This window comes from Hibiscus syriacus, unplaced genomic scaffold (genome assembly GCF_006381635.1).
Source record: "Hibiscus syriacus cultivar Baekdansim isolate YM2019G1 unplaced genomic scaffold, ASM638163v2 tig00110257_pilon, whole genome shotgun sequence".
Taxonomy (NCBI): Eukaryota; Viridiplantae; Streptophyta; class Magnoliopsida; order Malvales; family Malvaceae; genus Hibiscus; species Hibiscus syriacus.
Window position 1 is genome coordinate 641,104 of NW_024062648.1, and position 13,560 is coordinate 654,663.

Genomic DNA, 13,560 nt, shown 5'->3' on the forward strand with positions numbered 1-13,560 from the left:
CTTATAGTCATTGTCTCGGCCTCTCTACTGAGCTTGTAGACATTAATTTTTTCATCATCATATTATTATTATATATATTATTATACAAGCCCAAAATATATTACAAAACCCGAAGCCCATTTACAACCCGAAGCCCAACAATGACCTAGAACCGGTCCATACTATATGGAAACCCTAAAACCATTTGGGGTTTCAGCTAGGGTTTTATAACCCTAGCCCCATCTGCCGCCTCCAAGCTTCCAGAACATCCATGCGGCACCGCCTCTGTCAGATGCCTCATCCAGCCGTTGCCAACACTCCAGTGCCACGCCACCTCGCCGCCGAAGCCTCCAGAAGCCAGCTGCCCCTCCACAAGTCAAGCTATGGTGAGTCACCACCATAACTATGGTGACTCACCGAGGCTCAACCCTTTGGACTGGTCCGAGAACATCCTCGGTGGAGACTATAAAAGCCGACCACCTACAAACAGAGAAAGAGGACAACGATAGAGAGAGCAATACGGACAACAAACAGGAACCACGACATAAACCAACAACGACGACAACAACAGAAAAATAACAAGGAACCACCAACACCAACAACTACGAAGCAAACCCCAAAACAAAAAGAAAAGAGCGAGAGAAACTTATCGGGGAAGACAACACCTCGATCGGAGTCACCACTGGTCTCTAAGCGCCACCAAAAGCCTTCGAAAACCGAAGGTACTTTCGTAGATTTGCTTTGATTGGGAGTCTTTTAGGGAAAAAGAACACCAGAATCGGTATTAGCACGTTCCGATCTATCTTTTGGGGTTTTTTTAAAATTTTTCGACCACTGATGGCTACCTGCGTCGGAGCAAGGTGGTCGGTTTCTCTTAGGCGACAGAAGCCTAGAGAGAAGGCAGAGAAAATTTTTTCTCTCTCAGTTAGAGAGAGAATGAAAATTTGGCCTTTAGAGGCCGGTTAAATGAGTTTATATACCCCTCCCTAAACTGTGTCGTTTTGGGGAGGGGTGTCTGTGCAATTTAGGAAAAGGGTAAATGTCACCCGCAGTCACTCATAGCTCTATAAACTTTCAATTTAGTCACTAAAATAAATTTATATACCTTTTAATTTGGTCTTTCAGTTTTGATTTATTTTATTTTAATCCTTACTTGTATATTCATATATCTTTAGGGTAAATAACATATTTAGCCCCTTAGATTTTAATAATTTATATTTTAATCATTGGTTAATCAATTAGGGATAATTACATTATTAGTAATTATATTTTTATAATAATTCGAATTAGGTTCATTAATTTTGATATTTTACATTTTAATCTTGTTGTTTAATTTTATTTAATTACTATTTATTTGCATTTTTATTTTTATTATTGTCCTTTATTTTTCAATATGTTTAAATTATTACTTTAACTATTATTTTATTATTATATTAGTCATATATATATATATTTTAAAATAATAAATATTTATTTATTTTTAATATCAAAGAAAAGGGCAGTCTTAAAGCAATTGGATGTCATATTCTAATATTTTAAAAATAAATAAATATCATACTTATAAAAACCAGAAAACACATATTGTTTTATTTAAATTATTTTCTTAAAAAAATTATTATTTTTAATATTTAATTTTCAAATATTAAGAAATAACACTCTTAAAGCAACTAGATGGCATTTTTTGATGTTTTAAATAAATAAATATTTTATTTATAATTTATAAAAATTATTTAATATTTTTTTCTTCCTTAGAATTATCCGATTTAAAATACGAAATAATAGGAGCATAAATTAAATACATATTCGAATTCTTAATGTACTAATTTTGGGCGTTGTGTGGTGTTAATCCTTCCCCAAACGTAACCGACCACGAATCCATTTTTGTTAATAAAAAGAATGAATTTTTGGTTATAAACACAGACCAATTTATCTTTTAATTGACGTTTTCTTAAAAACTCTTTTAAAAAACCGATGACGACTCTCAAAATATTTTTTAAATCAAAATTATTTTTTCCCATTATTTTTCTCGTCAAGTAAAAAATTCGTACCTAGGTAAAAACCAATTATGACAGAGCTCTTGCTAAACGACATCGTTTTTTTGTTATCCTTCGATCTTCGTCAATGGCGATTGGCGAAAGAACCAGTTCGCGTCCTCGTTACTGGAGCTGCAGGTACTGTTATGGTTCCACTAATTAGATCCTTTACTTAAACATCTCTCGGTTGATATCTAGTATTCAGATCTAGTGATTTTACTTGGGTGAACCGGATCTCTATTTTCTAGATCAAGCTAATCGCGATCTAAACTTCTCAACTGTTTTTTTAGATGTCCCGATTGATCTGATTGTTGTTTGGATTAGAAAAAAATGATCTAGAATTAGGATTTTACTGAGAAGTTCTTAATCTGCCATGGATCTGTGCTTAGTAGGTCAAAGTAGTGAACTGTAGAAGCTTATATGGTAAGCGATGGAAGAAGTGCTTTGAAGTTTGAAAAATGTTGAATATCTTACTAGTGTGGAAAATAAATATGTTGAGTTGCTAAGATCATAAACAAACAAACAAAATCAATCTATAAATAAAAATTGTATTTTACCCGCTCCGTAATGAGATATGCGTTGTTTTTATTTTCATGCTTGAAAATAGAGGGATCTGCTATGTATAATTGACATTGAAAAGTTAGTACTTGGGAGTTGAATTGAATTTGGATATATGAGCATATGGCTGTCTAAGGATCCTCTAAATACTCGAAAACTTTAAAAAAAATAAAAATAGAACTGTGCTGGACACACACACACACACATATATTGAATATTCGCACCCGAGTCTGAGCAACATAGCTTGGACTTACTGTTCTCTCTCTCTCTCTCTCTCTCTCTCTCTCTTTTCTTTTGTTTTCCAAAATGACTAACTGAAAAATCATTGTTGTTGTGTTTGCAGGACAAATTGGGTATGCTCTTTTACCCATGATCGCTAGGGGAATCATGTTGGGTGCTTACCAGCCCGTTATCCTTCACATGCTTGATATACCTGCTGCAGCAGAGGCTTTAAATGGTGTCAAAATGGAGTTGGTGGATGCTGCATTTCCTCTTCTAAATGGTATTTGTGTTAATTATCTTGTTGTTTGAGTTTTGAATGTAGTCGTCGAGCAGAACTTAAAATTATTAAATTTGTATGAATATGTTGTATGGTTTGTGATCTAATCTTTTGTTGTTTTGGTCAGGTGTTGTTGCTACAACCGATGTTGTTGAGGCATGCACTGGAGTCAATGTTGCTGTCATGGTTGGTGGTTTCCCAAGGAAGGAAGGAATGGAAAGGAAAGATGTTATGTCCAAGAATGTGTCTATTTACAAGTCTCAGGCTTCTGCCTTGGAACAGCATGCTGCTCCAAACTGCAAGGTGAGAAAATAATGTTTCAACGTTAATTTTCTAGCATTTTGGTCACCTGCGAAATTAAAAATCTCATTTTACATGTTTAGCTCTAGTTTCCTACACAAAAATTTCTTCTTCACCTATAAAGATTTGGGCAACATAATTTGCTGCAATTATGAAGCAGTGTCTTGAAGCCTTCAAACTGTCGGTACTCGGTACTGTATTTTGTGGTTTGTTACTGGTTTGGCCAGGAATGGACAATCATTTTCTCTTATAACTTCTTAAATTGTATTAAATGAATTACTTTTGTTTCTATCAATTATGCAATGGCATAAATATCCTTTCATGGGGTCGTGGAGGTTCTTTGATGGCACTCTAAGGTTGCTAAATTCATGGATTAATATTTTCGTTTGCCGTTCAACCTCACATGCTTTTGTGCATTTCGTGTTTGTTTCAGGTTCTTGTTGTTGTTAACCCTGCCAACACCAAGCATTGATTCTGAAGGAATTCACACCTTCAGTCCCTGCAAAGAACATTACCTGTTTGACAAGGCTGGACCATAACAGGGCATTAGGTCAAATCTCAGAGACTAAACGTCCAAGTTTCTGATGTTAAGAATGTGATTATTTGGGGTAACCACTCATCAACTCAGTATCTTATGTCAATCATGCAACTGTTGCGGGCGAGCCTGTTCGTGAGCTTGTTAAGGATGATGAATGGTAAGTAGAGGCATATTAAAAGAGTTGGTTATCTGATGAAACATATATGTTCTAACTGATAGATTTTTCAGACCACATATCGAAACTATTGATTTGTTGTAGGTTGAATGGAGAATTCATAACTACCGTCCAACAGCGTGGTGCTGCAATCATCAAAGCGAGGAAACTCTCAAGTGCACTATCTGTTGCTAGTGCTGCTTGTGATCACATACGTGATTGGGTCCCTGGGACTCCTGAGGTTGGCTAAGTTGTTGATCGGTTGTTTTTCTTATGATATTTGATATGGTCACAATCTGATTGGCTTTTTTGCTTTATTAGGGCACATGGGTTTCTATGGGGGTCTACTCTGATGGTTCATACAATGTTCCTGCTGGGGTCATTTATTCCTTCCCGGTTACTTGTAAGAATGGAGAATGGAGAATGGACAATTGTCCAAGGTAAGAATGCAATAAAATGCGACCCCGCTATTTGTGTGAATTTTGGCTAGTCTTATGCCGGCATGTGTTAACTAATACGAATTATTATTAACGCCTTTGACCATCTGTTCACTTTTTGTGGGACTTCCTTTAGAACATCTTCTGATTCCAAATGCATAAGCCATCATTTGTTACTAAACTGTTGCCACTTTTAGTTTAATCTGTACAACTTTCTTAGGAAGTTTGGAGATTGGCCGATACCATGTGCAAATGCGAGTTTTCCCCCCTTATTTATTTTCTTTCTACTTTTTCTTAGGGCTGTCTATTGATGAGTTCTCGAGGAAGAAGTTGGACTTGACCGGAGCGGAGCTCACCGAGGAAAAGGAATTGGCATACTCGTGCCTCTCAGGAATGCATTCATCACTTCTATAATGTGTTTGAAAGAGGTGAGTGTTTTGCCTTGGTATGCTTAGCTGCAGTTTTGAATAAAAATCCATTCTATATGAACTGCTAGTGATCGGTTAGCTGCATCCTCAGAGCGATCCTTGTCATAAATGTTATTTGATCATGGATATTTCGTATCTTTTATTCGATAATCCCCGATGTTAGCTTCAATTTTAAATGGGATAAGCGACACTATTGTCTACTATTAAGAATTAACATCTTCATCATCAAAATCTTGTTCACTCCCTGGTTCTCTTCCCGTCTCTTGCAAATGAGGCGGTTTTTCCCTTCTTCAGTTTCCCTATGAAAGAATAATAAGCGATGCACACTCACTGGCCATGAGCAGCTAAGCCTCCACCCGTAGACCGAGCCGAGCCGAAATCGGAGCTTCCATCTGCAACAGAGAATGCCGAATTGAAGGACGTCTAAAAAGAGCTTTAAAGCGGATTAAATATTAGTATAGAAATGAGCAAATTTTACCATCCTGTCGAACTCTGAATTAAAAAGCAGTCTTTGTTAAATCGGAGTAACTATCTCAGATACATGTACTTTTGAGACAGCCTTGCCATGTCCATTTTTGTGCAATCGATTTCTGCCAAGACAAATGGAAGGTGCAGCACATTTGCACGATCATGGTGAGACTGGGGAATACTCTGCAAATAACGGTAGAGGATTTTGAATATTCCAATTTCATTCTAGACTATGACTCTCATTTTAAACTTACCCTCAAATTCTGAATATTTTAATTTCATCCCCAAATTATGACTTCTAAATTGGTCCTTAAACTTTTTGAACATTTTGATTTCATCCCAAGCTATAAGTATATGCTAATCAAATCTCCTTTTAATAAAACTGTTAGGCCAACTATATTATTATATGTTTGAAAAAAATAAATTTCAAGTTAAACTACGGTTAAAACTAATTATATATTTGGATCAATACAAGGATGAGATAGGAAGATTCAAAAGTTTGAGGGCCAATTTAGAATGAGGGTTATAATTTGGGGATGAAATTGAAATGTTTTAAGGATTAATTTAAAATGAGAGTCATAATTTGAGGATGAAATTAGAATATTCAAATGTTTGAGGACCAATCTAAAACAAGTCATGGTTTGGGGACATGTGATGCAATTAGTTCAGCCTTTATTGACATGTATGCCTGCAACAGCGAAACTTATTGACCATTCTCAATTGGAACACCAAGGACAGAATTTCACCAAGCTCGGCTGGTAAAACACACTGCAACATAAAATGATTAAACTAAACTTGAAGTTCATTCATGGAAACTAATATGATGTTCCCACAGTAATTAGAAACACAGTTGATCTTAAATGCTGCTGCTGCTGCTGATTGATGATGGAAAAGAACCAGATGCTGACTCAGCAGCTGACTCGAGTGTATGGGAAAAGAACCAGATGCTGTAGGGGATGGACTTGCCCAAATTCATTTGTTCATGTATCTAAGCTTTCTTCTGTCATTTTCGTTCCATATCTCCCGTCTTTGAGAGAAATTTACAGACTCGATCTACAAAGCGGACAATATCATACTACTCCCACGTGATCTTCATACAAACGACTGCCTCACTTGCCGTAAAGGTCTTGCCGGTTGCATGAGTTTCAAGCTCTTTTGCCTGTTCTTGCTGAGTTTCTAGCATCAATGGGGTAAAAATTCAACAAATTTACTTCAAGCAGAAACAGGGTTTGGTCGGTTTATTTGTTCTAGACTTTTAGTTGTCTTAAAAGATACTATACATGAAGTGTGTGTGTGTTTTAGTTGTCATTGTTTGTGGATAACATTCTTTAATGTGAATTATTAAGGAATCACTTTATTTTACTTTTTTGGGGAGCTTGGATCTGTATTTTTTGTTGAAAAATCTGATCTTCTTCCGCTGTCTGTAGAGCATTAGAAGCTTCATGAAGAACGTTGTTCATGTTCGAAAAGGTTGTTTGACAAAGTGACAGTGGAGAGTATTGCTTTTTTTTTTTCTCGTGGAGTTAGTGCAGGTCTGCATCAAGGTCTCGAATTTGGAGATATTTTGGGAAAAATTATAGAGTTTGGTTGGCCGAATTGGGTGATCGAACCGAGACAGGTAGGGAAGGTTTAATTAAAAGTTAGGTTTGGTTGGATATCTTAGATGCATGTTGTTGGTCTGATTGGGATATTAGCAGAGTGTTTGAAGACAATCCTGCTTTAGGTGCTGCTGCAAGGGATGGCAGTGTATTTCCGGTCTACATATGGTGCCCCAAAGAGGAAGGGCAGTTCTATCCCGGTCGAGTGTCACGATGGTGGCTGAAGCAATCTCTTGCTCATTTGCAGAAGTCCTTGAAGTCCCTTGGGGCTGAACTTGTGCTGATTAAGACACAAAGTACTCTTGCAGCTCTTTTAGATTGCATCAAAGCTACCGAGGCGACGAAAGTAGTATTCAATCATCTCTACGGTATGTTCCGATTCAGCTGATCAAATCTTCTTATGCCAAATTCACTGCAATATTTTCAGTTAACATGTGAAACACTTAAGATTATAGTCATATGCTTAGATATCTGCAAATTAAGATGTGTCATGTTTCCCTGTCCTTTTGCCTGATCCCGTTTCACTGGTCCGCGATCATCACGTCAAAGAGAAACTGAAAGAGGTACGCATCTCGGTGCAAATGTATAATGGAGATTTGTTATATGAACCATGGGAGATATACGATGAGAAGGGACGAGCTTTTACTACTTTTGATGCATATTGGGACAAGTTCTTGAACATGCAAATGGAACCCATTTCACTTCTCCCACCATGGAGATTGGTGCCTGCTGCAGGTAAATTTAAACCAAACATTATGTAATCAAGTGATGTAAACGTATACGTATATGTAAATATGAATACATATAACATAGTTCGTTGACAACGCACACGATGAAGGTTTATACATATTTATGTATGTATAGATTTATACATATTTATGTGTTTAAGTATGAATATACGTATATGCATATTGCAGAATGAGTAGTTGCTGAACACTTATTAGTGACAGGGACTGTTGAAAAATGTTCTATTGAAGGTTTGGGCATTGAAAACGAATTTGAAAAATCTAGCAATGCATTGTTAGGAAGAGGATGGTCTCCGGGTTGGAGCAATGCCGATAAGGCTTTAACTGAGTTTGTCGAACGGAATCTGTTCGACAATTCAAAGAGTCGTTCGAGGTTGGTGGCAACACCACATCACTTTTGTCCCCATATCTTCATTTCGGAGAGCTAAGTGTGAGGAAAGTTTTCCGGTGCGTACATATGAAACAGATACAATGGAGACGAGAATAGAAATCTCGAGGGGAAGAGAGTGTAACTCTATTTTTGAAGGCCATTGGGCTAAGGTAATACTCTCGTTATCTTTGTTTCAACTTCCCATTCGCTCTCGAGAGTTCGTTGTTGAGCAGCCTGAAGTATTTTCCTCGGAATGCCGATGCAAACCGTTTTAAGGCTTGGCGACAATGTCGGACGGGGTATCCGTTGGTCGATGCAGGCATGAGGGAGCTTTGGGCAACTGGTTGGATGTACAACAGAATAAGAGTGATCGTCTCGAGTTTTGCAGTGAAGTTTCTTCTTATACCATGGAAATGGGGAATGAAGTATTTCTGGGACACACTTTTGGATGCAGATTTGGAATGTGACATTCTTGGTTGGAAGTACATCTCTGGGAGCTTACCGGACGGTCAAGAGCTGGAACTATTAGACTCGCCGCAGGTGCGTTGTGTTCCGTAATTTATTAACTGTAAAATAGAGATGGATCTTGTCAATTGAAACTAATCTTTGGACCTCATTTTATGTTAATATTTCGAGTCAGATTCAAGGCTCGAATTTCGACCCCGATGGCGAAATGTAAGGCAATGGCTGCCGGAGTTGGCAAGAATGCCGACCGAGTGGATCCATCATCCAGGGGATGCACCTCTTATTGTGCTTAAAGCTGAGTTGGGATTAAACTATCCTAAACCCATAATAGACACATCTGAGAGAAGCTATATTCAAAATATGGGAAATGGAAGCAGCTGCAAAATCCGCGACTTCGGATCAGGTGAATGAAGAAGTTTTCGATAATTCTGATAGTATCGGTACTACTGCCATCCCGAAAGTCGTCCTAAGGATATGTCTTCATGTCCAACATATTTGTCTAATGATCAAAGGGTACCATCGTTTCGGAATTGCTACAACGGTTCCTTGAATAGGAAAAAAAGAGCAAAACCTGCAGAAGAAGAAACGTTGCATGCGGATAAACCGAAGAAAGAACCGAGGACCCCAGGAAGAAAAGAAGACTTATGCTCAACGGCTGAATCTTCAGCATCCAAGTGGCAGAGTACTAGCAGAATGTCCTTCTACGTTCCTCAGTATAGCTCTTTACCCTATTGCAGGCCTTTTCAGAAGTACGAATCATCCAATCTCAACCGACCATGGCAAGAAAAGATTGACTTGGAACAGACTTCAAGCAAAAATGGTTAGTAATTTCAGTCATGATAATATTGGCCGGTTCGTGTTCTTGGAAACAATCGAGTTATGGTTATGTAATCAAGGTTACATCTCTTAGCAAATGAATAAAGTTGTCTATCTGTTTATCAACCCTTGTATCTTGATGACTTGTAGGATTCAATATAGTTTAGCTAGTTAATATTAGTTGTTGGTTGATGAACTCCAGTGCTTTTGAACCTCTCCTGTTAGAGAAAACGATTTTCGAAAACAACTTATATATTTAAAGTTGATTTCGGGTTGGACAGAACGTGTTTCGGTTCCATTTCACTCCAATGGCATCAGCAGCATACAGAAAACCGAACATGCCAACATTTGCCCTGCCTTGCCTGATGCAGCCGATATTCCATGGCATGTTGATCTCACTCTTGCTGGGACAATCTCAGCAGGGACTACAAATGTAGTGGCATTTGGTCTAAAATTCGTGAAAAAGGAACGTGAACGAGTACAGGGCAACGAATCTGATCCGGTTGTCCGGTAGAGTCCAATGGTGTTATGGTATTGCCAATGCAAACATGAACACTGTCATGAAGAAAAATCCCATCAATTTGGATCTTGAATCTTCCGACTTCATCGATTAATGCAACAGTGAACCAATATCCAGGATCGGTGCTGCACATAGTGCAATGACTGTTTGAGCTCTGGCAATTTTGTAAACTTCTTCAATGGCATGCATGATGTTTGCCTTTGGAATCCAACCAATGGCACTAAAGATGTCCTTTTGGAACAGGTTTTGACTATAGAATGAAATGTCTAGCACGAACCCAAGTGATCTAGGTAAGCAAGTGAAGTCCATGTCGACGAAGAAATTGTGCGCAGAACAACCCGAAACTGTTCCCTTTGTTTTGTTCTAGTTTCTCTGGTTCTGACTCCAAATCGACCCGAATATCTTTCGACATATCAGCCACAGCCTGTTTCGCTTTCTTGGCAACCAAGGCAGTGTACCTAGTGGTTTCGGGCATTTTCATGCACCGGTAATACGTGATCAAAGCTGGGAATGCTCCAAACATCAGGACAACCTTTCCAACCACAAGTGTGTTAAATTAATTCATAAGAAATAATGCAGCAAATGAGTAATCACCAATCCCTCTTTCACTTTCATCCATTGATTACAATAAAAAACACAGAGGTTAAATACAAAGATGATGAGAGGGAAAGAGGACTTTGTTAGATTATATTGAAACTGATATACAAATAAAGGGTCCTGGAAATCACCGGATTTCATAAGAGTTTTACGTTGTAAAATCTTCCAAATATCCCCTTTGATCGATAGCAGCCGACTTGCTCTTGATATCTCCATCAGTTATAAGCCTCTTATTATACTTTTGCTCCAAGAAATGACTGGAAAAACAGAAAAAAATTCAAGCACCATGTAAGAGTAACTATCGATTTCGTGTACCATTGTAATTGTTGAAACTATGGACAAGGAATTTTGTGTATACCCTGATTCTAGATGGAGGTGTAGGAGACTTGATTGAAGTCAATGTCCCGAACCCGGATTTCGGTTTCTTATCTGCAGGCTTCAATATTTGGAATGAACACATCAATGTTTCATCCACACTCATCATGGCAGCCGCATTGTCGAATTCTCCACAGTAATTTGGTGCAGAAAATATGGTTACAAGTTGCCTATTAGCAAAGAACTCGTATCCGTCTTCGACGACCTGCAAGCAAGCGTATAGATTCGGTTTAACGAGATAAAAGAACCCAAGACTATAACCATTTTATACCAAATGATTCGATGTGAACTGCATATGAAACCTGGTGTGCACGGCAAATTAAATCAAGGTCAAGCTTCGTGAGACAATCAATCACCCTATCAGGACCAAATATGTATGAAACTCCCCTGTCATTAGGCCCCCAGCCTTGAATGTCTTTACTAGGATCAGACCATAGGAGATCACATAGTAAGCCAGATTCCGGAACATCCACGGGCCGCTTTAACTTCCTAATCTGGTCTAAATTGCATAGCTCCGGCGACAGTCCGCCATGCATGCAGAATATCTTTTCTTCGATCAGGGCCGCAACGGGGAGGCAGTTGAAACAATCGGTGAACACCTTCCATAACCGGACATTGAATCTCCGTTTGCACTCGTCGTAGAAACCGTAGGTACGGTTCACCGATGCACATTCGTGGTTGCCCCGGAGCAGGAAAAAATTCTCGGGATATTTGATCTTGTATGCAAGGAGAAGGCAGATGGTTTCGAGACTTTGCTTTCCCCGATCGACGTAGTCCCCTAAGAACAAGTAATTGGCACGAGGAGGGAAGCCGCCATTTTCGAACAGCCTCAGGAGATCCGAGTACTGGCCATGAATGTCTCCTGGTAATTCATGAAGATGTAGATTCAGTATGATGTATGATATGTGTAGATTCAGTATGATGTATGATATTTAACCACAACATCTTTAAAGCCGGAACTTAATTCAATTGATTCATACAATAACATCGATTTAAACATCAAAGGTTCAAGGTTTTGAAACTTGAACAAAGAACTGAAAAGATCAAACATTGCAGAAAATCTATATGAATTCAAATTCATGAACATCAGTCAGAAACTCCAACAAACAGGTCATAGGATGCCAAATTCAGAACATTTTCAGTGACAAAACATACAACAAAACACACCAAAAACAAGCTACTTTACAAATTCAAACACATAAACAAGAAGCAACCAACTTCAAAAAGAATCAAATTTTAAACAGAGAGAAAAAAAAATGAAGAAGATACCACAGATCTTAATAGGTGCTTCAAGCTCCAACAGAATCGGCTGCATCAAGAAGATGTCTTTAGAAACAAGACAAAGCTGTCTTATTTCGGACTCAGAGAGCTGGACTTGCTTCCCTGGCTTGCCTCTAACTTCAAGCAACCTATTGATTATACCATCAAGAACCCTTGTCTCCATACTCTCCAAAAACAACAACAATAAGAAGAATTACAGGAAGCTAAGAAGATTATTGGAAGGCAAAGAGAAAGAACAACGAATGGTTGTTCTTCCTTTGAAAGTGAAAAAGTATATTTTTTTTCCCTTTCTTTTTGAAGAATATAATGGTTGTTCTTGATGCAGAAAAAATGGTGGATCGTTGGTTCTTTGAATCACAAAGCAGCCATGAGAATCTATTCTTCAAGTTCTTCCCTTCTTCTTTTTAAAAAAGAAAAATCATGGAAAAGAATGATAAGAAGAATAATAAGAGGCTGTGCAACAAAAACCAGATAAAGCAAAAGAAGTGTACAAAGTAGTTAGAATGGACCCATAAGAAAAATAATGCAGCTGATGAAATGTAGTAGATATTTATTCATTTATGATAATTAATTAAAAAATATAGGTGTAATTCAATATTTATTAGACCTTATATATCATATTTTTTAAATTTTAAAATAATAATAAAAATATTTTTATAGTTAAGAAATAATTTAAAATAAGATCTACTTCTTTTATATAAATTTAAATAGTTTAGATTAAAATGCAATTTAAAATGAATGTAAAATAAAAATTACTAATATTTATTGAAATTTATCTAGTTATTTTTAATTTAATTTAATTTTTTTACAAACTGTAATTCAATAGGAATATAAAGTAATAAAATATTTTAAATGTTAAAGATTGAACAATAACAATAAAAATATTTGAATGAAATATGTTATATTATAAAAATTTAAAATAACAATTGTTCATATATATATATATATATATGCACAAACCAAGCGACCTCAGTGATAAATGAATTACGGTTATTCCTTGAGGCATCGAGTTCGAGTACTATGAATGTTAGGAGTACGAACATTCAATATCAAATTATTGATAATTTATCTTTCAATATACATAAAACGAGAAGATATTCACTGGAAAAAAATAAGAAATTAATATCAGTCATTTATTTTTACTCTTCCAACGATCCTAAATCCATGCAAAGATGAAAGAATTCTTATTTGAACATATAATCAAGATTCATAGGAAAAAGATGTTCAAATAAGAATTTACAATAGTATTAAGTAATTTCATTGTTAAAATAGTCTTTAAATATTTTTCATAGTTTTATTAAACACTTTGAAATTTAAAAATTATTTTAGATAAAAATTAAATCAAATTATCTTTTATAACTCATAAACCATAATTTAATTTTTTTTATTCAAATAGAA

The 13,560-nt window shown here is 36.7% G+C and overlaps 1 protein-coding gene and 2 pseudogenes across 2 annotated transcripts; 2 read left to right on the top strand and 1 right to left on the bottom strand.

Moving 5' to 3' along the window:
* Positions 1-2,044: 2,044 nt before the first annotated feature.
* Positions 2,045-5,076, top strand: LOC120115058 (annotated as a pseudogene).
* A 1,178-nt stretch (positions 5,077-6,254) lies between these two features.
* On the top strand, positions 6,255-9,571 carry LOC120115059 (annotated as a pseudogene).
* A 512-nt stretch (positions 9,572-10,083) lies between these two features.
* On the bottom strand, positions 10,084-12,624 carry LOC120114991 (serine/threonine-protein phosphatase PP1 isozyme 2-like). 2 transcript variants are annotated; one of them, XR_005515446.1, is made up of 5 exons: positions 12,151-12,624; positions 11,184-11,743; positions 10,865-11,086; positions 10,638-10,763; positions 10,084-10,441 (listed from the first exon to the last, which is right to left on the bottom strand). XR_005515446.1 is itself a non-coding variant. In XM_039135758.1 (4 exons), exons 1-4 carry the CDS (start codon positions 12,323-12,325, stop codon positions 10,740-10,742), a joined length of 981 nt encoding a protein of 326 aa, XP_038991689.1. In that variant the 5' UTR covers positions 12,326-12,624; the 3' UTR covers positions 10,483-10,739. The 2 variants fall into 2 exon arrangements, 1 of the variants encoding a protein (XP_038991689.1); XM_039135758.1 differs by lacking the exon at positions 10,084-10,441 and having other exon boundaries at positions 10,483-10,763.
* Between the last annotated feature and the right edge of the window lie 936 nt (positions 12,625-13,560).